At 45.3% G+C, this 27,635-nt stretch overlaps 1 protein-coding gene across 1 annotated transcript; it reads left to right on the top strand.

The window, feature by feature from the left end:
• The first annotated feature begins 317 nt into the window (after positions 1-317).
• On the top strand, positions 318-12,712 carry LOC119459573 (uncharacterized). The gene is made up of 5 exons (XM_037721282.2): positions 318-446; positions 3,562-3,691; positions 4,932-5,077; positions 8,387-8,519; positions 11,086-12,712. Exons 1-5 carry the CDS (start codon positions 389-391, stop codon positions 11,342-11,344), a joined length of 726 nt encoding a protein of 241 aa, XP_037577210.2. The 5' UTR covers positions 318-388; the 3' UTR covers positions 11,345-12,712.
• Positions 12,713-27,635: the final 14,923 nt, after the last annotated feature.

Raw genomic sequence — 27,635 nt, 5'->3', positions numbered from 1 at the left:
TGTCACATGTCCTAATAGCGTGCCTCCGCAGTGTAGGAGCACGCAGTTGCGTCAGCGGATGCAAGACATGAATACTCGGCGCTTTCCTCGCAGTCTTGTCATGTGCGTCTATGTTATTCTCCCTTTTTTTCGAGTTTTCTGGCTTCGAAATGTAAATTAGGCCTAAAATACCCACGATCTGCTGGTGTAGCAGAGCGTGTGAATCAAAGAAGCAATAAAGGGCAGGCGGACACTCGCGACTTATCTTCGTTTCAATATTGCTTCTTTTTCAGCCCCGCTTCCTTGTTTGCTTTTCTTTTAATGGGGAGGGTGAGGTAATAAGCTGTCCCAACGTAGATTGCTTTACATCAGTTGGAGTTGCTTACTTCGTGAGGACGCGCACACTGTGATGATGGGGTTGCGTGGTTGCATCTTCGCCCTTGTCCTACTGGTAGCATCACCAACAGGTGAGCTCTCTTTCTGCTCTGCGTCTTGTATTTCGTCGCATCTGAAGGGACATCAAATGCCGTGTTCGTTTGCGCAACGTTTCCGCTGTCTGAATGATTTTTGACTATACGTAACGCACCGACAGAACACCTATTATATACCAACAACGCAGTACCACGAGGCGGCGGAATAATGATTTTGGCCAGTTTGTGTTCTTTAACGCGTACCATAATTGGCGCACTAGAGAAGTTTTGCACTCCGCCACCATTACAATGCGGCCGCTATGGTCGGAAAACCATAGTCAGGACAACTTAATCCTGCAGCCAGGTTGATTTTGAACGTAAAGAACGCCTTGCGTAGAAAGTTCGGAGCTTTTTCCCGACATTTCCTGCTTGAATGATGTATTCCGTTCCATACTGAAGCGCATTCTGTTAACACTGTAAAATATTCGAAAGTGTGTCCATTTACATATGCGTCTGTGGTATATTCCCATAGAAAAATATTTGGGGCAGTTGTTTTGATGCCTTACCTATTAATATCGCTTGAAGCATGTGCACGTCTTGCGATGATGACATCACTTAATAAGCGCAGTAGTTTACAGTACAGGGGCCAACGCGAAAAGATTTGAGGCCATTTAAGCAGCTACAATAATGTTATCGACAGCCCCAAAACTCGGCAGCAACTCAGAAGCGTTGAGCGCAAGGAAAAAATCATCCGGCGAGCGAAACTGTGAAGTCAACCCTCATTTTCCCCACAGAAACAATGTCTCCGTTCCTTCCTTCTAAGCAATTCGATATATGAAACCGGCTTTTGCGAAAGGATATCGGCCCAAATAATAGCTTTACAAGAGCCGCCAACGTGAGGTGAGATGTTGCACTGCCCAGAAGGAACTATTTACTCTAAGAACGGCTTAAAATTACAGGAAAAAAGTGCGAACCATAGTCACACACGCAAAAAGAAACCTACGTCACAATTGTTCGTAGTAGCAGATGACAGTCAATCTTGATCACGGACATATTAGCGAAACTATTAACGCGTCAAAGAGGTCGTGGCGTTCGTTTATGTCTGACGGCGTCGAGAGCGTTACTTTTGAACGGTGACCACCATGTCTTGCCTATTTGTCTGATAACTCCCATTTGCTGTTTTATCGTGGGGAAATCCTTCGATGAAGTGTCATGGGATCCAGGCAACTGGGATATTTGAGGGCCACAGCCATCTACAGCATGGGATTCCGCACAGCATGAGCAAAATGTCGATTTCTTACACACCGCAATGACGTGTCCTAGCTTCATGCACTACCGCAGCATTGAAATGGTCTTGGGGCAAATGGTCGTATGGTATGCATAAAGTGGCGCACTTTGACGTGTAAAAAATGTTTCTCTCTGGAATATTATCTTCACAAAGGTGCGTACCCAGATGTTTTACACGGGTGATGACGACTCCATCAGTGCCTGGCTTCATTAGAATCGACAACTCGGTGCTGGGCATGGACTAGTCGACGTCAAAGATGACCACGGAAGTGGAACCACTGCCCAAAGGGATTCACGAGCAAACCTTCATGCCATCGAACTGTGCTCAAGTGCACAACGCGGCCTCAAGTGCAGAGTCAGCGGCCAGGATATTTTATGGTGTTCACCCTGATGTCCGTGATAGGATTAGGTACCACCGCTCTCAGAAACATCTGGACTAATTGCCTAGTGAGTTGTCTCAAGTCATCGGTGGAGAGTTCAGGGGCAAAAAGGACGGTGGTGGTTTCTGTACTCCGTGTTGGTCGTACAGTCGACGTGCTTGAAGACAGAGTCCTGCTGTTTTCTCGCTCGGCCTTGTGACTTCACACAAGTTGAAAGTCGTCTTTAGGTAAATACTCAATGCTGAGCGAGTAGGCACAAGTATCTTCGCTGTCGGTGTCACGCTGGAGGCCGGTTCGCTTCCTGGAGGCAGCCGCCGCTCAAGTCGCCATCCCCACCAGCGCCGCGGGTGGGTCACCAAGCCTCCACGCGCGACAAACCAGGCTGCTATCCTAAAACATACGCTGAAATTAGGAGAGAACCGCTAAGCCAGAGAAAAGTCCCACGACACCTAAGCACTTATGAGTTGTTAATGCGAAAGCATTTAACGTCCAATTGAACGTCGCTGAGCAGTCGTTCGAGTTATGGATTCCTCGCGGGCAAGCGAGCACGTTAAGACGCTGGGCCAACGCATCTTGGTTTAGACCAGTGGGTAAGACACTCGGAATCTGAGCGTGGCGTCGTAGGTTCGAAACTAACTACTGCCAACGTTTTCCCTTTTCAATCAATTTTGTTTTTATACGTTAATTTCTCTGTAGCGAGAACTGAGGCGAAATTAGAACGCAGGCGAGAGCTCGCGCGGTCAAGGAACAGCGCGGATAACACAGGCTTTCGAGAGCAAGGGTGACGTGGTGTCGCGGAGATGCCCTCTCCCCTCACGCAACACCTGGCGCGCCCGCCTAGCAGCAGGCGTTTCCTTTCGTCCGCTCGGCTTCGTGGAGGCGTGCTCACGCCGTGGCGTTGCAGCCAATGGGAACTCCCTGGAGGCACGGTCGTGACGTGGCGGCGTGAGCGCGCCAACGGGAATTTAGCTGTCATTTCGCTGCTACAGACGCCGGACGCTGGCTCTTTCGCTCAATGAGCCATTTGGCACTTTCGCATCAAAACAATTCTCACGACGCGATTGGAACGCTGGAATCACTAGCCCGACGTCTTTCATCGGGACCATGAAACCATACGGAAAGGTTCGCTATTACACAGGTTCTGCATCGGTTGCTATTACCCGTCAAAATAGTGTTATGGCAATAGTGAAGGGCTCGCTCACTAGAGTCAGTTCATTCAAAGCTTCTCAGTTTACCGTGCGTCTGGCTGTGAATGACATAACATTTATCAAGCAATTTAAAATAACATTAACCTTAACGCCCTTCTCTTCGCCCTAAGTTGTTGTTAGACGCCAACATGGTGTAGTTTACGCAAATCTATGCACTTCTTATCATGGTAATGTTGAATAAAACGCTATAGACTGCAGATGGACATGATAACGCAGAATTTCTCTTTATTATTCATAGACAAAAATGTGAGTGCTTAAAGGGAATTCTGTTCACCTGTCCTGCTTCATCACTTGCAGGAGCTAACCGGGCTCAACTCAGGGATGGTTGCACGATGAAGGGCCTCAAGGATTGCGGCGATGACTATGTTCCTTACGCCAAGAGTGGGCGTCTGCGTGTGCCCAACACTCAGTTCAGGGAAGGGTGCAGGTATGTACGTTCTTATACAAAAAATATGCGCATCATACCAAATAGTTCAATATGAGCATAGGGGAATATCCCACATAAACACCCGTATGTTCCCCTATATCATATCAGGATGCCCTGTATGGTATAAGGGAAGATGAGGATCTTTATGTAGAATCTACGTATGCTCATATGCGCGATATTGGGGTTATGGGCGTATATGAGTTCTTTTTTGTTTGATTTGGGCAAACAAACTAGATTTTATGAGATCGACATGTATTCAGACGGGATTATTGCGTATGGGTCATATAGATTTTTGATGAAGTTGTTACAAATTAAGCTATGATTACAGTTCGCAAAATTTTGAACTAGGATTTCCGTATTTTCCGGACTAGAGTTCCCGCACGGTATATAGTGCGCAGGGGCCAATTTGGTTCCCTTTCCAGAATTTGGTTGTTTTCGGTTGTAGATTTTATAGTTTCGTTTTTCGATAATAAGAAATATTTGAGGATTTGTAATAGAACATTAACCAGACAGAACATTAAATAGAACATTAAATAGACACTCCCTTGTAAACATAAAAGACAAGCTACCAAAAGAAAAATTCCCAGGTGTTGTCTACAGCATCCCATGTGCAGACTGCGATCGAAGTTACGTCGGCGAGACAGGCAATTTTCCGCAAAGACTCAAGCAACACATGTATGATGTAAGAAAGAAGCACGTAACTACAAATGCTCTGGCCGAACACGCAGAAGCGACTCGTCATGAAATAGACTGGGACAACGCAAAGATAATAGAAAAAGAAAAGGACTGGACTTCTCGGCTTTTGCTTGAATCCCTGACAATTCAGACCACCGAACACACACTTAATCGCAACGACGGCAACTTTCCCCACGTGTACACACATTGCTTACACATTGCCTACATAACCATACCATTTCCGCTTTCAACTTCATTGTGAACAAGGCTCCCGTGCGGGAGCCGAAACGTCTTATTATATTTTTTCAACTTTCGTGGTCGGTGTCCGTTTTAATTATTGTCATTAACCACCTAAATAAAGAATCTCTTTCGTACAATCACTAGATTTCCAGCTTTTTTTTTTAATGCAACAAACTTCATCAAATTCGATGCAGTGTTGCCGAGAAAACCGATTTCCCCATTACAATGCACATATATAGGAGCCCCTTAGCTAAAGCTTCCTTTAAGGATACTTGGTCACTGTCCCATTCACTTTTTCAGATGGTTACCTATGCTTTGCTTTCAGGATTGCCAAAGAACAGATCGTCTGCAGCATACAATTCATGAAGAACTGCACGCAAGGTCCAGCCGAAGCTGCGGCGCTGGTGGTGCTGCAGGCGTGGGAAGAAAACATCGAAGATATCTGCACTGTGGGTTCGAAATCATACAAAAGTGGGTCTCTCGCATCTGCTATTGTGAACATTTATATATAGATTCCTAGAGCGATTCGTCAAGCGGCAGATAACGAAACTTAGAAAGCAGCGTTTGCACCAATAGGGTTGGTTTTGGTTTTATAGGAAATGTTTGCGCGAAAGGCAGGTCTCGTGGAAACAACTCCTTAAAACATGACAGAAGACTTGTTTGGTCTTGCAGAATTCTGACTCAATTTCCAGCGAAGTTGCTACGATCGAGCAGTTGTAAGAACTTCAGTTGTGTGTAACTATATACGGGGTGTTTCAGCGATAACTTTCAAACATGTTTGATGGTTGCTTGTGGCAGATAGCACAGTTCTAGTTCATGAGCCCGTCTACTCGAAGACGCGGACATGCATAAAAAATGAAATGCATAATCGACTCATTAACAAACATCACTAATTCAGTTTTTAAATAATTACCGTATGAACCATATTGCAATTTACAAATTCTAGCCGTGGAGTTCGAAAGGCCGATCCACATGGAACGAATTCTCAGGGTGACACCAGTTTCGAGATATCAATTCCCAAATTTTGCGGAGAAATGCATTGGTGTTCCAAATACATTTGTGCTTCAATGCATAAAACGACATTTTAAGAATTTTTAGATTATTATTAGATTAGACCGTTAAGAGACAGGAAGAGAGCGGTGTGGATCAGAGAACAAACGGGGGTAGACGATATTCTAGTTGACATTAAGCGGAAGAAATGGAGCTGGGCAGGCCATGTAATGCGTAGGATGGATAACCGGTGGACCATTAGGGTTACAGAATGGATTCCAAGAGAAGGGAAGCGCAGTCGAGGACGGCAGAAAGTCAGGTGGGATGATGAGGTTAGGAAATTCGCAGGCGCAAGTTGGAATACGCTAGCGCAAGACAGGGGTAATTGGAGATCGCAGGGAGAGGCCTTCGTCCTGCAGTGGACATAAATATAGGCTGATGATGATGATGATGATGATGATGATGATGATGATGATGATGATGAGATTAGTATAAGAATAAACGCACGAAACTATGTCCTGGTTAAATAGCCACTGTTATCCGGAACAGTGTTCTACCTACATGCACCTGGAACATTATTTCACGCAATTCCATTGGAACAATATTTGGGACATCGTCCCACGTAAAAATGGTCGATGACCATGAGCAACCGTCGTGCATATGGAAGCTGCACTACGCTGCACACGCTAGCACAACGCGAAAGACGAAGCACGTAACTGACACACTAATACAACGCGCAAGACAAAGCACGTAACTGAATCGTCACCGAGTCAAATCAGCGCGTACAGCGCGTCCGAATTGCAGCCTCCGCGATCAACTTCAGAAACATTTTCAGAGCTAATTGCGGAGGCCACGCTCCGCTGTGCTGAGTACGGTGAACGCCACCTAGGTGGCGTTGGTAGTGCTTCTTGATGCCAGCGTCCCTTCGAATGCTGGCATCGAGGCGTCGTAGTGCTGAGACCACCGAAGCGTTCACTGTCGGTGCGCGTTAGTGTCATAATAGACAGTTTTAGCAGAGCGTTGCTTACGCTCCGCTCCGCTAACATTTCACGCACACCGTTGGTTGCAGGAACTGCGTTGATTTGGCTTGTTTGACAAGCGCGTCTCCCAGAGACGCCAGCCACGCGCGCTCAGCGTGGCTGTAAAACGACAAATCAACCAGTAGACGCAGCCTAACGCTCCGCTCAAATAGCTTCGCAGCTACAGTCACGAACGTGTATTATTTATTTCCAGTGTGTTATATGTTTGGAATTAAGCAAAAACGTGGACGCTTTAGCGAATGCAGCGCGATTGCCATGACATCGCAGCAAATACACGATGGTCAGTGACATGAACTTGACAGACGTGCATGTCACGGTATCATGTGTCTTAACAAGGGTATTTGCGGACGTGCAATACTTCAAAATATCACCAGTTCGAAAACCGAAATACTTTTTCAAGACAATGATACGAAGTGGCAGTCATTGTTATCTGAACAGACAACGTTTATGAAGTGAAAATCCTTTATACGGCAGCCATTTTAATCTCTGACTAAGGTTCGAGGAACTCCGCATTCATAGTGTGCATTCTGAATGAACATTAATTGAGGCACTCCTTTACAGTAGGAACGTTTAACGTAGGTTAATCCTTTCAAAATAGTGATTAGTCCGTTTATCTTCAAAGTCATTCGGAGCAGTTGGGTAATCAGAAATTATTTACAAACTGACTCATAGTACCAAGTCCTATGTCTAAGTACCAAGCTTTATTAAACAAACTTAACCGTCGTGATTGCTTAGTGGCTATGATGTTGGACTGCTAAGCACGAGGTCGCGGAATCAAATCTCGGCCACGGCGGCCGCATTTCGATGGGGGCGAAAGGCGAAAACAGCTGTGTACTTAGATTTAGGTGCACGTTAACGAACCCCAGGTGGTCCAAATTATTTCGGAGTCCCCACTACGGCCTCATAGTCAGATCGTGAATTTGGCGCGTAACACCCCAAATTGAATTACTTTTTATTAAAGAAGCTTGTAGGGGAAGGGGGAACGTAATGACAACTAAAGGGGAAGAAATGCCGCAGCGCATGAGCTTGCCGGCACACCTTCCACCCCAAGTGCCCTTTCACCTTTGCTTTCTCTTTAATTTCGCGAGCGATGTATAAACGTGCGTTTTTCTGCATGGCACAACTTTTCCGTGCACTACTGGTGCCGCGTTACCACCACGCATCGTAACAAAGTCAGGTTTCAAGTTCAGAGCAGAGGTTTCTTTCCGAACATATTCTTGCTTACTGTTTTGCAGAGCAAAAAGTTTTTACAAATTTTGAGACGGTCGAGCGACAAGTCTGCGATATCTGACGCATGGTCACCTGATCCCACTTGTAACAAGTCGTGCATACTTAAATGTAACGATACTAGCCTCACTGACGTAATTTGTGCGGGTGGTAAGCTTATCTAAATGGGAGAAGGCTTTGGTTTTGGATTGTTCTTAGCACACACAAGCAAATAATGAGATTGCCACGAGCCACACTATAGAATAGCTACTGCTGTTGCTTTTCTAAGGGAAAAATTTCCTTATGGGAATGCTAGAGATGCGGCTTCAAAGTACGTGTTATCTTGATAACGATGCGGTGATAGAGTTAAAATCTTTGGTGCCATTTGGATACCAGGAGCCTGTAAGATTAATGATTTCAGGGAACGTTCAGTCTCAACAAATCGAAATATATTGTCCGCTTCTGAAATAAGCTCACATTTATGTTCCGGTGCTTCTCTTTTGCATAATCGATTCATTGCATTTATTTCTATGGTCCATGCCAGAGTACAAGAAATCCATGAAGTGTATGGAATCTGTTGGCAACGGGATACACAAGTGCATGACACGCTTCCACGATCATCTGGAACGGGCTGTGGTTAAGGCAGCTGCCAAAGACGTCATTCACCACAGCTGCTGGTTAGTACAATGTCTGCTGCATCTTGCAATTGTGACTGCTTGCAAGTTCTTAGAGCCAATTTTATGTACTCAATAACAGTTCTTACTTTATCTTTTCACTTATCAAGTTCTAAAGCTGAATTTTACTTGCTTTCGTGTCCTTATAAACTGCTTGACATTTGCCGTGCCGATTCAAGAAGACCTATGCCAGTAAAAGCGTGGACATTGCTCTTTAACCGTCATTCAACCGAAGTACTACTAAGGCCTTCAGTAAACTGTCACCAGTAATAAAGCACAGCTGACATGCATTGCTTTTGCAGATATTGCGAATATTTTATCACTTCTAGACAGTTTCGACTTGATGAGTTATTGTGATCCCTGCATTCCACACCTTCACTTGAATGCCAAGTTTTTGAGAAGCCGTCCACTTGTTGCATGAACGAGGCACAGACGTCAAAATATTTAGTTCGAGGCACTGATGAACGTTTTCGAAAACTTAGCATTGTGTAGCGCTGTGGTTGTTCAGATACAGTAATAGTGATGGGTAGCATATGGACTTGCGTTATCTCCGTGCTAGTCACTTGAGACGTTCTTCTGGCGCCATTAATTAGGATACAATTCTAAACCTGGCCATTTGATGAGTCTCTGCATACATGCATAATGACGCCGAATTGTTACATTTAATCCAAATATTTAGCGAAATTGCCAGAAACCATTTGAACCGAAAGGACGAAGTGTGGGTAGATCTTGCACTGACCTTGTACCAAGATTAATCAAAACTTGCACTGGTCACCATTTTCACGCTTGCTGTACCACCATTGTTGCTGCTCCCGTAGAGCCTAGCACCAGGGGGGCCGACCCTGAAGTAAATTTTATAGAAAGCTCTATGCGTGGCATATCTCACCTTGCCAGCTCAACTCGGCACAGCACTAACAGTCCGCACCTCTCGTGTGTGTTTGAAACCGAGTTTATTCCGCCGCACCACCTACTGCAGCATCGACTTCAATGGGGCGGTGCCGACGCGGCCGCAGGCGGCGCGGATTAAAGTAAACCCTGCGCTTGAGTAAAGGTGTAGCATTGTTATAACTGGCTAGAGGCATGCACCAGCCTTTCGGCCGCGTCGTTGAAAAGTGTGATAATTTTTTCTTTATTACCGAACCCACCAAAACTTTCGTGACTACTGACTACTGAGTGCTTCTACTTCCTTGCCGAAGAGCTAAAAAAAAACACTTGAATTGCGTTCCTGAGGTTCGATCGAATCTCGGTGCCCCAGCACAGCAGCTCCATTTTCCAACCATGAAGACACAATCGCACGCGTACTTCTATCGCGCCAATGCCGACTAACTCTTTCGGATGATTGCTGCCTGGGTGACATTGCGTAGCAAGGGTGCGCTAGAGCACATGCGCTTGCGCACTCCAGTTGCCTTAATGAGCAATAATTGCCTCAATGCGCAATAATAATAATTGCCTGACAACTGCAATAATGTAATGAGAATATTTTTCGCATTTCATTACCCGCTTCGCTTCAATTAGATCTCGAGATGTGCGTTTATATATATATATATATATATATATTGGAGGTACGGAGATGGGCGCGCGAATTTTTGATTGGTAGATCGTATGCGTTTTTCCTACTTGTTATTGACTGTAGACAAGCCTTATGTTTGTCAAGCGTCTCGAAGTGCTATCTGCCATAAGAGAAGAAGGCGAGAACGCTAGCCTTAACACCAGTAGCCATACCACTGGTACCACGCAGAGGTACGGCACGATGGTATTACTGGTACCGATACGACCGGGAGCACCAGTACCACATTTATCTTCTGAATCTGCGCGCAGTTTAGGGCCACACTTTCTCCGGGATTGGCCAACGAAAGAGGCTAGAGACATGCCCGATACTTTCCATGAAAGCATTCGATTAAAAAATAAACATTATTGCTATTTCTCCTCGAGCCACATCAATTCACGGCTGTAGTAATTTTCGGCTGAGCTTGTTACCTTGCTGAAAGATAAAAGGCTTAGAGCCAATAAAATCACGGGCGCCTGCCGAAACCAGCAGGTTCACAATATGCAACGCTAGGTCTGCTTGACGTCTAGGTTGGGAGCAGGTTTAGTAGCGTGACGCAGCGATTCGACCAAACTCCATTGATACAGTTCTGACCAGCGCGATGGTGCATCTACCACTTTTTTTATGACAAGCATTCATCTCCGAGTGCTGCAACTTTTTGCTGAGAGGACGAATGGGCAGGCGAGCTGACGCGAGTGTGGTTTATCTTGCCATATAAGTGGGCTGATCCCGGTGTTAGTAAAGTCTAAAATTACGTGTCACAGGGGCGACTCCTTAATTATTTGCCACTGGGATGACTAAGTATGGGCAACTCACTTTTAGTTTGATTTCAATCTTGTGCGTTGTCATACAAACATTCTGTCTTACTTATCATAAATATGCGCTCTACATGATATATTATCTGCTGAACCGGTTGCTACCCAAAATTTCAATTACTCACGCAACCGTCCTGTACACATGATGAATACTTCGCATTACGTAGGCGTAAACTCAAGTTTAGTCTGTCCATGTTTTTCTACACAGTATCTATAACGACTTACTGGACTGCTCCTCCAAGGCTCTTGCACCCTGCGAAAGAGTTCATGCCAAAGACTTCGTTCTCGGGATACTGGATGATATCTTCGGCGAGGTAGTTCACCTCGTATGCGGCCAGTACATCAAGAGCACTGATGCCTGCAATGCTCTGCCGCCTTTGGCCAGCTTGAACGACGATGACCAAAGGTTCAGCACTTACATCGAGCTCATCATGGAAGCAGCCGCTACCTATGGCCACAAGAACTAGAGCCTCCGTCTCTCCTCACCATTTGTAGTGCCAATTTTTTAGCCTTCGTACTTTTCACATCTTCACTACGTTCTTTCCGTTTCGTTAGAACTCTGGTGAGAAAAAGAAAAGCAAAAAGATTTTGTCAGAAAGACTTTTATTGAGAGTCACCTCTAGCGTTCATGTCACCGTCATGCTGACTTGATACGTGATGTTCAAACATGCGCCAATGCGGCGGTTGTCTACGAGTAACAGAAATAGATCTCAAAGGCTGGGCGTTGGCATACTGCATGCGCCGGAATGGCTCGCAGAGTGAGAGACACATCATGGCTGCAATTTTTAAGACTTTATAAAAGCTGGCAACCACATTGTTCATGGCAGGATCTTGTGAAACTGCGATGATCACCAAAATGTCAAATTTAGTATTTTTGTTAACCGTGACACCACCGCAGTGGCTCAGAAAAACAAAAGGTCTCTTGTAAATTTGCTTGGCGTGGCAGATAACAAAGTTATCGGTCTTCGCAATCATATATTGTGACGTTGGAAGTTGCGAAAGCTAGAAAATGACACCAAAGAGTTGAGCAATGTATGCATATGTTCACGAAAGCGTGCCCTGTTCGTATTTCTTCTCATACAGGAGGATGTGTGGGCGTTATGCTGCACAGTGCGTACTTATCAGCTATTGTGCTGTAGCTTCCGAAATAGAATGTTGCGAGATGTGTGTACTAAGTATTATTAGGTGACGCTTTATTCAAGATGCTTTCACTACTGCATATAGAGATAAGGCGAGAGAGAAAGGATGTGTGAACAACCAGGGGCGGTAACGAAATGCAGCTCTGGTTGGCTGCCCTGCACGAGGTATAGAGGTAAAAAGGCGACAAGAACGGAGCAGTCAGAAGCCCCAAGAACGCGAAGCTTGCTAGCAGTCAAGGACTGACATGCATTGCTCCAAAATCAATCTATTGCTTAGGTTCATATACCTCAGGAACTGGAGACGCAAAGAAATGGCACTCTACGTCGCGAGCGCCCGCCCGCGCTGCTGTACCTTAAACAACATCTGCGGCGGGGGCAGAGTCGGCCCTCTCTGTGTTTGCGCGGCTAATATCGCGTCGATGCGAGTGCCAGCACGAAGCTCAATTCGCTCGCTGCTGCTGTCGCGCTTGCTCACTCCAGCGTTTTGAAAGCGAGTTTCCGCAGTCATTTAGTGAGATGCGTTCATGTTTGCTTGTGCGCGCGTGCCACGCTTGTTAAATTAGTTAGTGTGCCTGTGTTTACAAGTTTATACGGCCGAAAGAACTACTGTCTTTACTTTGTATAGCTGTCGACTAATGTGCTATCGCAATTGATGCTTCGCCTTTCGGGCGAAACTGTGACTTTTTGCGTTTCCTTGTGGGATATCCCACTGCATAGCTTATGTTTTTGAATCTAACATACGGCTATTGATTGTGTTGTCTGTTTAGATATGTTTTGCGTTTGAAGTTCTAATAAAATATTTTCTTTTTGTGTTGTTTGCTAAGTAACGATGTTTGCTTGCGGCCGCCTATTAAGCAGGCGCAGTCATGAGCAATTAATTTGGATGCGACGACGACACGTGATGTTTGGCTAAAACCTCACATCTTAATATGTAAGAAATACCTTGCCCGTTAAACTTTAACTCTGACTGAGAACTTTTATACAGGCCATGCATGCATGTGAATTAAGCCATTACTGTCTCTTGACGGCAATTTCCCTCTTCCCTTCAGTATTGCAAAAGGGGGCACGTCGCTATCCAGCAAGTTTCACACAATATAAACGTGATAGCCTTAAGGGCCACGTCTCACAGAAAATCCGGCGTCGGCGCAAGTTGGAATCAGCAAGCGCAAGACAGGGCTAATTGGAGATCACAGGGAGAGGCTTTCGTCCTGCAGTGGACATAAATATAGGCTGATGATGATCATGATGATGATGTGCCACGACTTGCTATATGATGTGCGGCATATGCGGGTAATATTGCTATACCATGCTGTCAATAATGTTGCTCATATTTTGGCTTACATTCTTGGCAAAGCTATTCTTCATAATTTTGAGAATGACAATTCACAAACAAATGTCATGAAATGAAGCACCCATAGCGCATGCATTTATGCTAAAACTTCTCAGACTAAAATATTAAAAGTGCGAAACAGTAACGGAAACCTGAAAATTATGTAATTTTTTGCGTGGTTGTGCACTATCTCCAGGATCGGCCCACGCAAGAGGCCATGTTTCAGCCAGAAAGCTCGCCTTCGTGCATAGCGTTCCGCGCCAGCGTTTCCCGGTAGCCATTAAAGTTGCATAAGCTGCAGTTGTCGGGAAGCGTAAGCAGCAGTCAGGGATATTTGAATGCTATCGCGTTCCACTCTTGAAAGTGAAGCTGAATTGTCCTTCAAATTTTACTAGAGAGAAACGTGGTGCAGCTATCGTTCAGATAAAATGAGAATCTCTGTTCATTTGGGTGATTTTCAAGAAGGCACGTGCAGTAAAAAGAAAAAGAAAAGTACAATAAATAAGCGCATACTGGCCTGGGGGATGCAGGTGCTGCGTCAATGAGTTGGCGCATTTGTCGTCCGTTGTCCAACGTGTAAAGTCATCTGGAACATTCGGTGTTTGTTTGGCGTCCCTGGACATCTTCGGCATAACATCCCTAGTACATGGGTACATGCCACAGAAGGTGACGAACGTCCGCCGCAGACGGAGGTGCCGGACGTTTAGGACTTGGCGTAGGGGTATCACTTCAAAATCACGTGTACTGAATGAATCATCCAATGCTACGAGGTGAATTTTGACTGTATACGGTGTATGGTTGCGTTGAAAAGGTGGTACACACAGGAACGCTGACACGAAAAACAAGAGACAAACGCGGACCTAGCGCGAGGTCCGTGCACATTTGCAGTGCAACCACAGACCATAAAGTCAAAATTCACGGCACATAGTATTGGATCATTCATGTCGCACAAGTGATTTTCAAGACACAACCCTGCAACGTGTATTAAATGTCCGACAATCACGTCTGCGGCGGACGTGTGTTGCAACCAGCCATGTAGCACGACCATACACCGTACAGTCGTGCCAAACCAACTATCCCCCATCGAGGCACTTCTAAATAGGTCTGAGTTTGTTGACAAAGCCCATGAACACTTTTTTTTTGTTGGTGCTTTGCTAGCCTACCCCTAATAATTTTTAGATCAGTTGGAAGTTTTACATTCACATATATTTCATACAATAAATTATTTTCAATGCCTAAATAAAGCACGACACACCTATATGATTGGGTTGCAGCACTTACCATATGTAATATCTCACCATTAGACCTCAAAATTTTTTGTTAATGTCATCATAGTTATCTAACGGTAGAAACTGGTTGACAAATAATAACAATTTGGTCGCAAACAAAAAGTTGCGAAGAAAAATTAAGTTTTTAGTATGAACATCTACAAGACAGGAACTCACCAAGCTATTGGTGAATTCCCTGTAACACCCGTCAATCCTGTGCAGTCCGAACAGCTGTGGTATATGGAACGCAACTGAGGAACGCGCGAAGACATTATAGCACATCGTGAGTGAGCCCCGTGTCGCAACGCACTTTGACCCGGCACGCAGCTCCAGGACCAACGAGGTGGACGGTGAGCCTGGGGACGCAACTTGGTTGGTGGGCCCTAGCAACACTGAGTCGCAATTTATGGCACGACCGAGAAGATTGGCACGTCACGCAGCTGTATATATATTCGACAGTAAATAAACACTTCATAGTCAGTTCAATTCCAGTCTGGCAATTCATTTAGCACATGTCAGTAACGATGGGGATCATGGGGCTACGCAAAACAAGGAATAAAAAAAAACGAGAAAGTAAAGAGCACGCATCTCTGTTTTCCAACTACGTCGATTGGACGACAATATACTTATAATATGAGGGAGAAACACAAAGAACAAAAATCGGCAGAGCTTTTAAACCGTGACGCACGCTCTATATATGATAGACGTGTAGGAAGGAACCCGAAAGACGACGTAACCCAGATACACCATGAACGCCGACCTCTGTAGATAGCACCACGTATGAAAGTTCATTGTCCGAAAGATGCAAAGAAGACGCGCTCACGCAAGCGCGGCCAGAGCTCCCAATTTGCTCCACTAGTATTATTTCGCATATTCCGTACAGTGCTCTACAGGAATTCAACGAGGCCCTTGCCAGTTCAAGTGCCAGTTGAACGCGCGCTAGATCACGTTGCTTGCACTGAAAAGCTAATAGAACGCAATATGCAAAGATGAGGAGGCTTCTGATGTTCCCTTACCTGACAACCATTGCTTCGCGAGCGTAAATATTATATACAGTAAAAAATTAACCAGATGCCTGCTTCCTGCACAACACTCCCAGCACAATAGGAACCTAACTGTTTTCACATTTGCGATGCTATTGCATTGCCTAGAGCATGGATATCACTACGGCTAGTATTGCCGCAAACAAATCTGCATAATTACCTTTTTTGCGTAGTATGACTACCAGAAGTTGGAAACTGCGAGCGAGGCAGATATATTCTATATTTGAGTCTTTCTTTGCTCTCATTATTTTACATTAAAAATAGCAAATTATTCATTTCATTCATGTTCCTTGAGGCACTTCTTTGAAATTTCACATAACAATTCTCGAAAGCTATATGAGCAATTATTGCTGCTTTACGTACGTTAATTACATCAGTAATCAGGCTATATTTTTACGTATAAAGGTATACGTTGTGCCTGCTACGTCTTGAAATAAAACATTGAAACATAAAATGACCGACAATGAGCACATTTCTAGCGGTAATGTCATAGACATCGCGCACGTTACATAAAACAGCTACCTTTTCTTTCTCTCAAGCCTTCCAGCTTGACAAGCCGGTCACTGACAATCCAGACCCACCAGTGAAGGAAACACCACCAAACGAGTTTGTTGCATCATCAACGCATACCAAGAGTATCATTTGGGGTATAGAATAAAAGGAGCCTTTAACGACCATTGTAAAGCGCGCGAAGAGCCTGCCCAGAATTTCTTTTAAAATTCATCACTTCATCAGCCTTTTTAATCATGAAGGAATCACCCATGTCCAACCGCCCCAAGTTTTGCTTCAGGAACGTTTACTGTACTATATTCTAAGATAATGAATGACCCCTAAAAAGCATCCAACCTTGTGGGTCTTCGCAGAAAAAAAATTAAATTTCCAAGCAGCCATTTTAGCTTTTTTTCAGTGCTGCATGTCAAGTCTTCCAGTCTTATCTCTCCGCACACTTTTTAGCTTACCTTTTCACTTTAAACAAGGACACGTCATTCCGGTGGTAAAACGAAGAATCAATAGCCTTGTCCACCTTTTCTTTCGAACACCTTAAAGACATCATCACAAATCCGCCCTCCCTCTTAGACGTGAGCAAGCCTAAGTTATTTTCGTGGAGGAAACACCTCATGCGAGCTACAGGTGTAAGGACCCACGACTGCCTAGCTCGCAAGAACACGCCTACGCCCGCGGCAACACACCTGGTACTTTCATTCTCATCTGCACGACATGAACAGTGATGAAATTTTGTATTAAGTGCTATACTTCACAGGGATGAAAAGCGAAAAGTACCTGGAAGGCCTTCGAGGTTGACAGGCATCTGGCATCTGTTATTTATCGATAGCTTTCATGACAACTATAGACGGGGGGCAAATTATGGCTACCGTCGATGCCGCCACCTTGCCTAACGCTTTTCTCTTTAAATATTTGTCCTCCTTCGAATGGTTTGATGCGCAGAGGCTGCAAAATTGCAACACGACTTTCTTATGCGGGAGTGGAAACTTTCCTTTAAAGCTTTTTCAAATATGTTCGCAACGTTCACTGTTCGTAAATATTTAGGGGCATCTGTCAAATTAGGGGATCATAATTCAGTATTTGCGTTATTTGTTTTCTCATAGAGTGCGGAGACTCGTATTCACAACAAATATTACCGTAGAACTGTTCTTTAACACCGATGCTATCCGCGAAGGCAGCCAGCAAATGGTGAAGAACACTTGCGAACCAAAATCTTTGTGAATTAGGTCACAAAAGTGTACGTGAATGTCATTGCGGTTGCTCAATCAAAGCGTTCCTAGGCTTAGCTAGCATTTGAATAAGAAAATTGCGCTTGGCATCGATCTAAAGCTTCCTCTTTAGATATCCCTGTTTTCAGGAGAGCAAGCGCGAGACGTGTTTAGCATGCACACGCGAGCGATGCGCCGACATAAAAACGTGTTGTTCTTTCCGGAAGAGCTCTGTTGCAAAAGATCAAGATTCTTGGCGCTTCCAATGTGATTATCAAGCTACGATTGCATGCCCAACGGCATTTTCCACGCCGCTTCTAGCTAAGTGACCTCCACGTACAGCGTGTGGATGACGCCTTTCGTACCTTCTTAGAGGAGAGCGGGGTTAACTGAAACTCGCTTAAACGCAACCGACCACTAAACGAAGAAGTTAGGTACTTGTAAAAAAATACTGGGGTTTTACGTGCCAAAACTCCGACCTGATTATGAGGCACGCCGTATACTGGGGAACTCCGGAATAACTTGTACCATTTGGGTCTTTATCGTGCGCCTAAATCTAAGTACACGGGTGCTTTCGCCCCCATCAAATCGCGGCCACCATGGCCGGGATATGATCCCGCAACCTCGTTTCAGCACATAAGGTTACTAAGAAACACAGCAGATTACACCTACTGATATGCCTTTTAACAGCGAAGCTGTTTAAGCCAGCTGTAAAACGTGCGCGTTTCATGAAAAGCCAGCCGCGCTGTGGCCATGGCAACCAGCAACCACCTCGCGGAGTGTCGCGCGTTATGCTCGGGAGAGAGGAAGAGAAAATGAGAGCGAGAGAGACAGAGAAACAAATTGTAGCAGTACCAACGAGGCAACGCGCAGAGGTGCTGCCGACGCCAACCGCGCTTCTCCGTTTCCCCGCATTAGCGCCGAACGCTCGCGGTGTCCGTGAGTGCAGCAGGCGCCTCTGGCGGCGGCTTGGTGGAGCTCCGACCAGCTGTGCGCTACTGCGCATGGTCCGTGACTTCATCCCGACGTTTCTTCTGCTGCGCGCCGCCCGTACACTGTGCATAGCTTTCGCCCCACTTCCCCTACGTGTGCTAGGACTGCAAGTACTTCGCGAAGCGTTCCCCGATGCCACGGACCACAATTTGTTTCTCTGTCTCTCTCGCTCTCATTTTCTCTTTCTCTCTCCCGAGCATAGCGCGCGACGCTCCGTGAGGTGGCTTGCTGGTTGCCATGGCCACGGCGCGGCTGGCTTTTCGTGAAACGCGCACGTTTTACAGCTGGCTTAAACAGCTTCGCTGTTAAAAGGCATATCAGTAGGTGTAATCTGCTGTGATCTTTCTGGGTTTTCACGTGCCAGAACCAGTTCCTATTATGAGGCACGCCGTAGTGGAGGGCTCCGGATTAATTTTGACCCCCAGGGGTACTTTAACGTGCACTACAACGCAAGCCCACGGGAGTTTTCGCATTTCGCCTCCATCGAAATGAGGCCGCCGCGGCCGGGATCTCTTGCTCAGTAGCGCAACGCCTTAGCTGACCGAGTCACCACGGCGGGTGACCACGAGAAAATGCTTATACACTTCGTATAACTTAACATCACTTGGCATTACTTCGTATAGCTTAACGTCACTTCGCATAGCCATGAGCAGCTTGAACCGATCAGTTCCGCCATGTCTTTAGCCTTGCGCCACTAGTGCAAGCTACCCCGAGCTTTAGGGGCGAAGCACCTTAGGGCTGAGCCTTGTCCCTCGTCGTCCTCCGGTGTCCGTAGCTCTGGTTTGCATGGAGACCGCTAGGGGCGCTGTGGTGCACGAGGGCGTTCGTTCCCGACGCGCGCTCTCTTTCTCTCTCGTCCGTAGCTCTGGTTTGCATGGAGTCCGCTAGCGGCGCTGCGGTGCACAAGGGCGTTCGTTCCCGACGCGCTCTCTTTCTCTCTCGTTCCCGATGCGGAACTGAGGGCTCGCGAAGCTCGCGCTTGAACCGATCATCGGCGCCACCAACCTCAGGTAGAGAACGCTTCCGGCGTGTTGCCGCCGCTTCCCGCGCTCTCGCCGCCTCTGGGTCCGCTTGCCGGCGTCGCGCTTGAACCGAGCATCGGCGCCACCAGCCTCAGGTAGAGAACGCTTCCGGCGTTTTGCCGCCGCTTCCCGTGCTCTCGCATGTACGGGGCATTCACGGTTACCCGAATGATCCCCCGGTGCTTCGCCCACTCATCATCATTCACTTCGTGGATATGTGGTGATATTTTTTTGCATATAGCTGGCTGTAAAAAGCATCGTTCTTTTTCCGTGCTTCATATGGTTTCCTATCTCAATAACCCTATGGCGTCGCGCATCGCTTCCTACTTAAGGAAGCGATGCGCGAGCCTTCAGCATTAATTCATCGCGAAGAAGTAGTGCCTTTATGAGATGTTGCGAATGTACTCACTCGCACGTCTTTAGGTAACAATGCTCGTCTCGCAGTGAACCTACGTGCCGCTTCGCAATTCAAAAGCGTGGTCACATGATTTCGGTGAATCTCAAGCAGCGCATGCCAACATGTCCTAGTGCCACAGTGACATCGCAAATGGCGCAAGCCTGAATCGTGATTTTGTCGTGGGCTTGAAATGCATGATAGACCATGGTCGAATTCAAGGTGGCATCTGTTGCTCTCAATGGCTGTACTTGAACACCCTGGGGCGCTGCAAGTATTACTTGTTTTGTTCGTTACATAAAAGCTTTGGCAGATTCAGTGTCGTCATTACGCCTGGCCGCTGCCCAATTTTCTAGCTTTCCGGCACAGGTACATGCGCTGTCGTTGTGAACTTTATTGGTCTCCTTGAACTTGTACAGTTAAGACTATAGCGAACACCAAAGTGAGCAATCGCAACTCTCATCTCTCAGCATTGAAAAAAAAACAAGGGACAAAGAAAGAAAGAAAATCAAGGAGAGAGTGAGCTAAATTTTTTACGTAGCTGCCTCTACCATAGTTCGCCCATTTCCCGAAGTTATACTAATTGAGTAGGTGTACAAAGCCTGTGCCTAGCACGGTTACATATATATTTCACGATCTAATACGCCAGCTCCCTGAAAAGTATTTAAATGTTGGGCGAACGGTTAGCCCCACATCAAGACCGGCCAGCCGCTAAGAACTCAAAGAAAAGTAGCTTTGGCGCGGCAGCTAGGACTCAAAGTAAAGTACGGACACCAGTCAGGAAGTTAATTTGAGAGAGCCACAATCTCTTGAAGGGAGACACTACTCTAGCTATTAAGAACGATTGTGTTCAAAATGCATGGAATGACGAGTCTTTCCAATCCCATATTTACCAATTTCTGAAGTTCTTCTCCTGGCAAAGTGGTTAGAATATAGCAGTCTTTGAACTTCTATATTCCTTGCTTGAATGTTTGACGCCTTGCATTGCAAGGTTTCAGTGCCCATAGAGCGTGTTCGAGCTGTAGGCAGATAGTACTATCGGATAAAATTATTTTCATAGAAAGGTATTTGAAAGACGTTTATAGTTAAAAAATTACACATATATAAACGGCAACTCCGAACACGTAACGATCAATAGTTTCTACGCACCAGGGAGCACGGTACCCCCACCACGACCAAAACAATACGAAAATCTTCGTGCGCGAGTTAGCACCAGACTAATCCAACAGAGCCAGTCTCACTAAATGAAAAACCTGCCTCGAGGGCAAAAACAATCCGGTTTCCTGTGAAGTTACTCTTATACTTACCACAAACGACACACCATTTAAATTTACTTTGATAACATTTAGCTTCCTACAATCATCTCCTTTTACGAAATACCGCTACTTTGACAATGTACGCTACAAGCGGCTTGTCATTCTTAATACATTGTGCCTATTCGTTTCTTTACTTACTTGTTTCGTTAACCTGAGGGCACCGAACCACTTGAAATTAAGAGAAACAAGTGAGGTCAGTCATGCCTTGTATTGCGCAGAATAAATAGCCGGTGGTAATATGGAGTTATAGAATGAGAGCTTCTTGCAGAAAGGAAATGGAGCCGAAGGTGTATGAAGATAGCATGGCATCTCATAGTTGGGGAACCCGCAGGTTTAGGCTGGAGCCGACAGCCACGCGAGGTGCGAATGAAGATCGCCGGGAGAGGCCTTCCTACTGCGCCTGTCCATGATTAGGCTGATAATGACGATGCATATATTGTGACATCATTGCCTCCTTGGCTGGCCACCGCCGTGTGCTGCGTGGTATGCGCCTTTTTTTTCATCTTCGCCTGGATTTCCGCGTGGCACAATGTGGGAATGAAATTGCGCGTAAGCGCCGAGACTCACTTCCTGCAGATAGTGCAACAGCAGCTAATGAAATGTATTGTTCAAAGTCGTCATGTTCGGTGTTCTTAACTTGGCGTTCCGTTCTTTGTCTTCGTCGTCAATGACAATACGGATGCTCCTGCCAAAGATGGCGCAACGAGCATTTTCCGTCTAGCCTTTGTGTGTTTCCACAGCTAAAAGGACCGTTTCTGCAAATAGCGGCTTCTGTTAACCTTCGCACGTGCCGCTGGCCCTCGTCCGAAAGACGAAATAAAAATATCTCTCTTGAATCTATCGGTTGCGTGTTTTTATTTGCAACGTCAGTCAACGCCTACAGACCATCCGAAGATGCTGTATAATGTACAAGGCTGACTGCGTGTCAGCCCTCGTCTCTCTCTTGGAACGGGTCCAAGTAATGTTTGGTGTCGACATTGAGGAAACTCACCGCCGTTGGTGCATGTATTCAACCATCCGCGATCAGCGGGTCACTGTCGGTTGCTTGCGTAAACACTTGTGGCCCTAATTAGACTCAGAGCTTTCCGCGCCGCATCATGCAGTATGACGGTGGTAAATTCACCGCTACATACCCGCTTTGCCGGGTGGCGTTGAGGTTTTCTGTAACGGTAAATTTTATGTCCTTTCCGCATTTGTTTCTTGCCGTCCATCACGTTGAGCCGCATAACCAGCCGTAAACGGTGGCCGGACAGCGTTCGATTCACAAGTGAAGGGCGAAAGAAACCTTTTTCGAAAAAGTGCTTAGAAGCCATTGACGATGATCGACAATCAAAGCGAATAGCCTAACGCTTGTAGAAAGCTATTCCATTTATTAAACCAGTGATGCGCCTGAAGGCGTTTATTTTTTCCATATATGTTTAGGTATGATTTGTTGTTTTGTAGCACAATTCCGTACATGAACTGAACCAGCACATAAGTAACGGTGGTGCACGTAGGTGGCCATACACATAAGCCAATTAGTCATGTGTGCATTGCCTCAAGTGGCGCAAACACAGGCGTGCAAGGGGACTGCCATCACCAAAGCTAGTTTTCATCAAAGCCAAATCCAGTTTTCACCAAAGCAAACATGAGGAGATAGAGACATGGAGACGTACATGGAAGAGCAGCTTTTGGCATCTAACCGTGGTATACAAATTTTATAAATTGTTTTTCAAGCTCGTAACCTAACAATGGACAATAAAAACCACCTTGAAGAGCGATAATGTTCCACAGTTGTGTTCGGGTCTCACGAGGATATATATAGTATACTCGCTTTAAATATTTTAATTAGGAGAAAAACCTTACTATACGTTTTCGTTACATGAAAGATATATGGAAAAAACATCGTGCCCAGTGCAGTCTCACGTGACTCAGTCAATCACACAGCGAAACATTCCTACATTTCGTTAAAGACAACTTTATTCAGGACTATTGTGTACGAGATAGGCAATGTGAGGAACGTGAATGCAAATTTTCCTCGTACTCCAAAACTATCTTACGAGAGCAGCTTTTCTTTCGTACATGTTAAACACTACAGAAACGCACGCAATCCTTGTGTGAACCCATACCTAGCAAATACAATCGAAAAAAAAAGAATACCTTATGCAAACAGTTCATACGAACAAAAGACGTGTACGACTTGAAAGAACTTGGAATTTAAAAATATATTTTAAAAAAGCAAAGCGTAAGTAGGCTATTTTAGCTTGCCGCTTCAGTTCTCAGATATTTTATTTAAAAAAACATATTTTTCAGCTTCACTGCAACTTTGCAAATGATTGATTGATGGATATTGTTTTTTGGCGCAAGGGCCCGAAATGACCAAAGAGCGCCATGACACTTGGTGATGAATGGCAATGAGAAAAGTTTAATATGGTGGAAATGGAGTGGCTGTATATTGGCCTAAAATATTCGCTGTACATGGTGTAAGATATGTATCTATTGAAATAATGTCAATGAAAAGTGAGTCGCATGGTTATAAAAGTACTTTATGAAGAATTATACACTAAAACTTGTTAATTTTAGCAGCACTAGTGCCTCTGCAGAGCCCTTCAGCGCAAGGGCTGCGAGGCATGTGCTCTGTAAGTGACTGCATTGCAGCTACAGCCTCCAAGGAGAGGTTGTGCTACAAATAGCCTGGCCAAATGATTTCTGTGGTATTCGTTTCTGCTAAGAACTTCAGTACTGTTTTAAAATTAAATAGAGGGTCATTGCTTAAAAAGAACGCTGGGTGCAAAGGTATATTATGATGGTATAAGGAAGGGAAGAACTGTTTTCTCTCCTCTTCTAATAATGGGCACTGAACGAGAACATGAAGTACTGTAAGTCTACTGCCACACCTATTGCATGTCGGAGGGTTACTTCCAGTTAAAAGATACGAATGAGTGCTGTAGGTGTGCCCAATTCTTCATCTACAAAGCAGAACTTCCTGGTGTCTTTTTGTTTTTTCACAGATCCAGTTCCCTATTTTTAGTTTTATTAAGTGCAGTTTATTGGATACCTGAGTGTCCCACTGCCTCTGCCAATATTTCCATAGTTCATATCGTAAAGTTGGCTTAAGGTCTGTGTACGGTATGGGTATATTACTATTTGTATCACAAAAAGCTACAGATGTAGCCCTTTCGTCAGCAGCTACGTTGCCCTCTAGGCCTCTGCGGCCACGCACCCAACAAAGAACAATTATTTGGTTCGACATGTATGCTCAGCATAGAAGGTTGTAGACTTCATTAAGGATAGAGTTTTTGTGTTTTCGTAGACTTGATATGCCACGGACAACGCTTAACGAATCTGTGTATATGACAGCCTTTATTATACCAATTTCTTTTATATGTTTCACAGCAGAGAGGATCGCGTATGCCTCCGCTGTGAAAATGCTGGTGTTTGGATTTAATGCACTGGACGTTGAAAATGACGGTCCCAGAGCTCCATAAGTTACACCATAAGTAGACTTTGAAGCGTCTGTGTAAAACTCCGCGCAGGAGTACTTCGCCTGGAGTATGAGAAAGTGTGAATGTATGTGCACCTCAGGCGCATGTTTTGTTATTGTGACAAAAGACATATCACATTGGATAGTCTGCCATTCCCAAGGTGGTGCAAGAGAAGTGGGAGTCATTAGGACTGTTTCTCGATGTTGAATACCGGTTTCATTAGCCAGTTCTAAGCGCACAGACAGAGGAGTTCGAACAGATGGACGGTTACGGTAAAGTCTTACAGAAGACAAGTCAAGTACAGTTGAATAACACGGATGTTTGTTATTCGATTTACATTTCAAGAAGTAGGAGAAGCTTAGATACGTTCTGCGTAGGTGTAAGGACCATTCGTTCGCCTCGACATACAGACTTTCCACAGGGGTTGTCCTAAATGCGCCTGTTGCCAGCCGTATACCTAGATTGTGGACTGGGTTGAGAATTTTGAGGGCACTATCCGATGCGGATTGGTACACCACGGCTCCTTAGTCGAGGCGTGATCGTACAAGACTATTATACAGGCTAAGCAGACACCTCCTGTCACTGCCCCAGTTTGTTCGAGAAAGTAGCTTAAGCAGGTTCATACTAGTCTTCAGGCACTTCGCTTTAAGATATTTCAAGTGCGGAATAAAATAAGTTTTGTGTATAATACCTAAAAATTTGTGTTCGCGGCTGACCGATAGTCGTTCTCCATTAAGGTCAATAGAGGGTTCTGGTGATATGCCTCTCTTGTTCGAAAAGAGAACACGTGTACTTTTTTGAGGGTTAAATTTAAAAGCATTTTCTTGTGACCATTTATAAAGTTTGTTTAGGCCAAGCTGCAGCTGTCTCTCGCAGATGCTAAGATTGCTAAGCTATCTGTACGTCATCCACATAGACGGAGTAAAAGAGTGTGCGAGGTATGACGGTATGTAAGGATTTCATTTTTACTATAAAGAGCGTACAGCTCAGCACTCCACCCTGCGGTACACCGGTGTGAATGATCGAGACTGCACATTGCCCACTCTAACACGAAACGTTCTGTCAGACGGGTAGTTCTCAATAATGGTCAGCAAGTTGCCGCGTAAACCCATTCGAGAAAGACCCCGAGGGATCCCAAAACGCCACGTAGTATCATACGCCTTTTCCATATCAAGGAATACGGATACTACAAGCTGTTTGTCGATAAAGGCTTCCCAGATGTACATTTCCATGCGAACAAGCTGGTCTGTCGTCGATCTACCTTCCCTGAAACCGCATTGGCATGGGTCGAATATTTTGTTTGCTTCAAGATAGTAGAGCAAGCGTTTGTTCACTATCTTTTCAAAGAGTTTGCATAAGCAACTCGTTAACGCTATAGGCCTATAACTGTTTGCCAAGGAAGGGTCCTTACCCTGTTTCAGAATGGGAATTGTAATGGCATCTTGCCAGACAGAGGGAGTCTGGCCGGAAGACCATATAGCATTGTAAAGAGAAAGAAGGGTTTTTTTGTGTTTCAGATGGCAAGTGTTTTAACATTTCATATATAATGCGGTCCGAGCCTGGGGCAGATTTATTGCAGCCGTTTATTGCTGCTTGAAGCTCTACTGTGCAAAATGGTCCATTGTATAGCTCGCCTTTTGCACTTTTTCGTTCTAATGGCTGCCGTTCTATTCGTATTTTGTGTCTTTGAAATGTGTCAGAGTAGTGCGACGAACTGGATACATGTTCAAAATGGGCGCCTAGAAAGTTCGCCTGGTCTTCCATACTGTCACCCTCAGTATTTACTAAGAGCAGGGAGTAAGGTTGTCGACCTTTTATTCTGCTCACTCTGTTCCAGACCTTTGTCTCATCTGTGTAAGACTTAATTCCTGATATATATTTTTGCCAACTCTCTCTTCTAGCTTGTCGGCGCGTTCTCCTTCCCTGAGATTTGACATGCTTGATTTGACAGCACATTTCTGCTTCTTACGCGCGTTACGACACTCCTCGTTCCACCATGGAACACGGCGTTTGTTAGATAATCCGTTCGTTTCTGTGATACATTTGATTGCGGCATCAATCAGAAAAAAGGTGAAGTATTCAACTGCAGCGTCCAGGCTTAGAGCAGAAATGTCAGCCCACGATATCAGACTAGTTTTTCGGAATTGTTCCCAGTCGGCTCAATCAGTTTTCCACCGAGGAAACTGTGGGGGACATTCCTTAATCGTCGGTGTACAGAGAACTATCGGGAAATGGTCGCTCCCGTATGGATTTCTAATAACATTCCATTTAAGATCAGGTAAGAGGGTCGGAGATGCAATGCTGAGGTCTATAGAGGAATACGTTTTACTCGTATGTGCAATATTATAATATATAGGTGCCTTGCTATTCAAGAGACACGCACCAGAAGAGAAGAGAAACTGTTGAATCAGTCGACCTGGCACATCGCAGTGAGAGTCACCCCATAAGTTGTGTGCATCTAAGTCTCCTAGAACCAAATAGGGTTGGGGAAATTGGTCTATTAATGTTTGGAATTCATGTTTATGGAGCTGATAGTGCGGGGGTATGTACAAAGAGCAGACGGTAATAAGCTTGTTTAGAAGCACAGCGCGAACGGCCACCGCCTCTAGGGGCGTTTGAAGTTGTAGATGTTGACACGCTATATACGTTTGTCGAGTATAATGGCTACACCACCCGATGATGCGACGGCATCATCACGATCTTTACGGAAAATAGCATAATGACGAAGGAAGTTAGTGTGTTTGGATAAAAGATGGGTTTCCTGTACACACAGCAGTTTTGGAGTGAATTCGTAGGGAAGTTCTTGAACATCATCAAGGTTTCTAAGAAGACCTCTGACGTTCCACTGCATAATTTGCGTGTCCATAATGAAGTTAAACTGGTGCTGTGTGTACGAAAAGGAACGTGTTTTAGCCTACAGAGCCGTTTGCGGACCTGTAATTTTGGTTTTGTCTTTTCTAGAGCGGTCCAAAGAATTTGGCCGCTCTTTAGGCGCTGGCTGCACCACCTTGCTTGGAGTAGTGTCCATAGCCTCTTGCGAAGCGCTGGACACTCGCTCTAACGAGCGATGTTTACGT

This window comes from Dermacentor silvarum, chromosome 7, assembly GCF_013339745.2.
Source record: "Dermacentor silvarum isolate Dsil-2018 chromosome 7, BIME_Dsil_1.4, whole genome shotgun sequence".
Lineage (NCBI taxonomy): Eukaryota > Metazoa > Arthropoda > Arachnida > Ixodida > Ixodidae > Dermacentor > Dermacentor silvarum.
The sequence above is the reverse complement of the archived record's forward strand: the minus strand, read 5'-3'. Positions and strand labels throughout refer to the sequence as shown.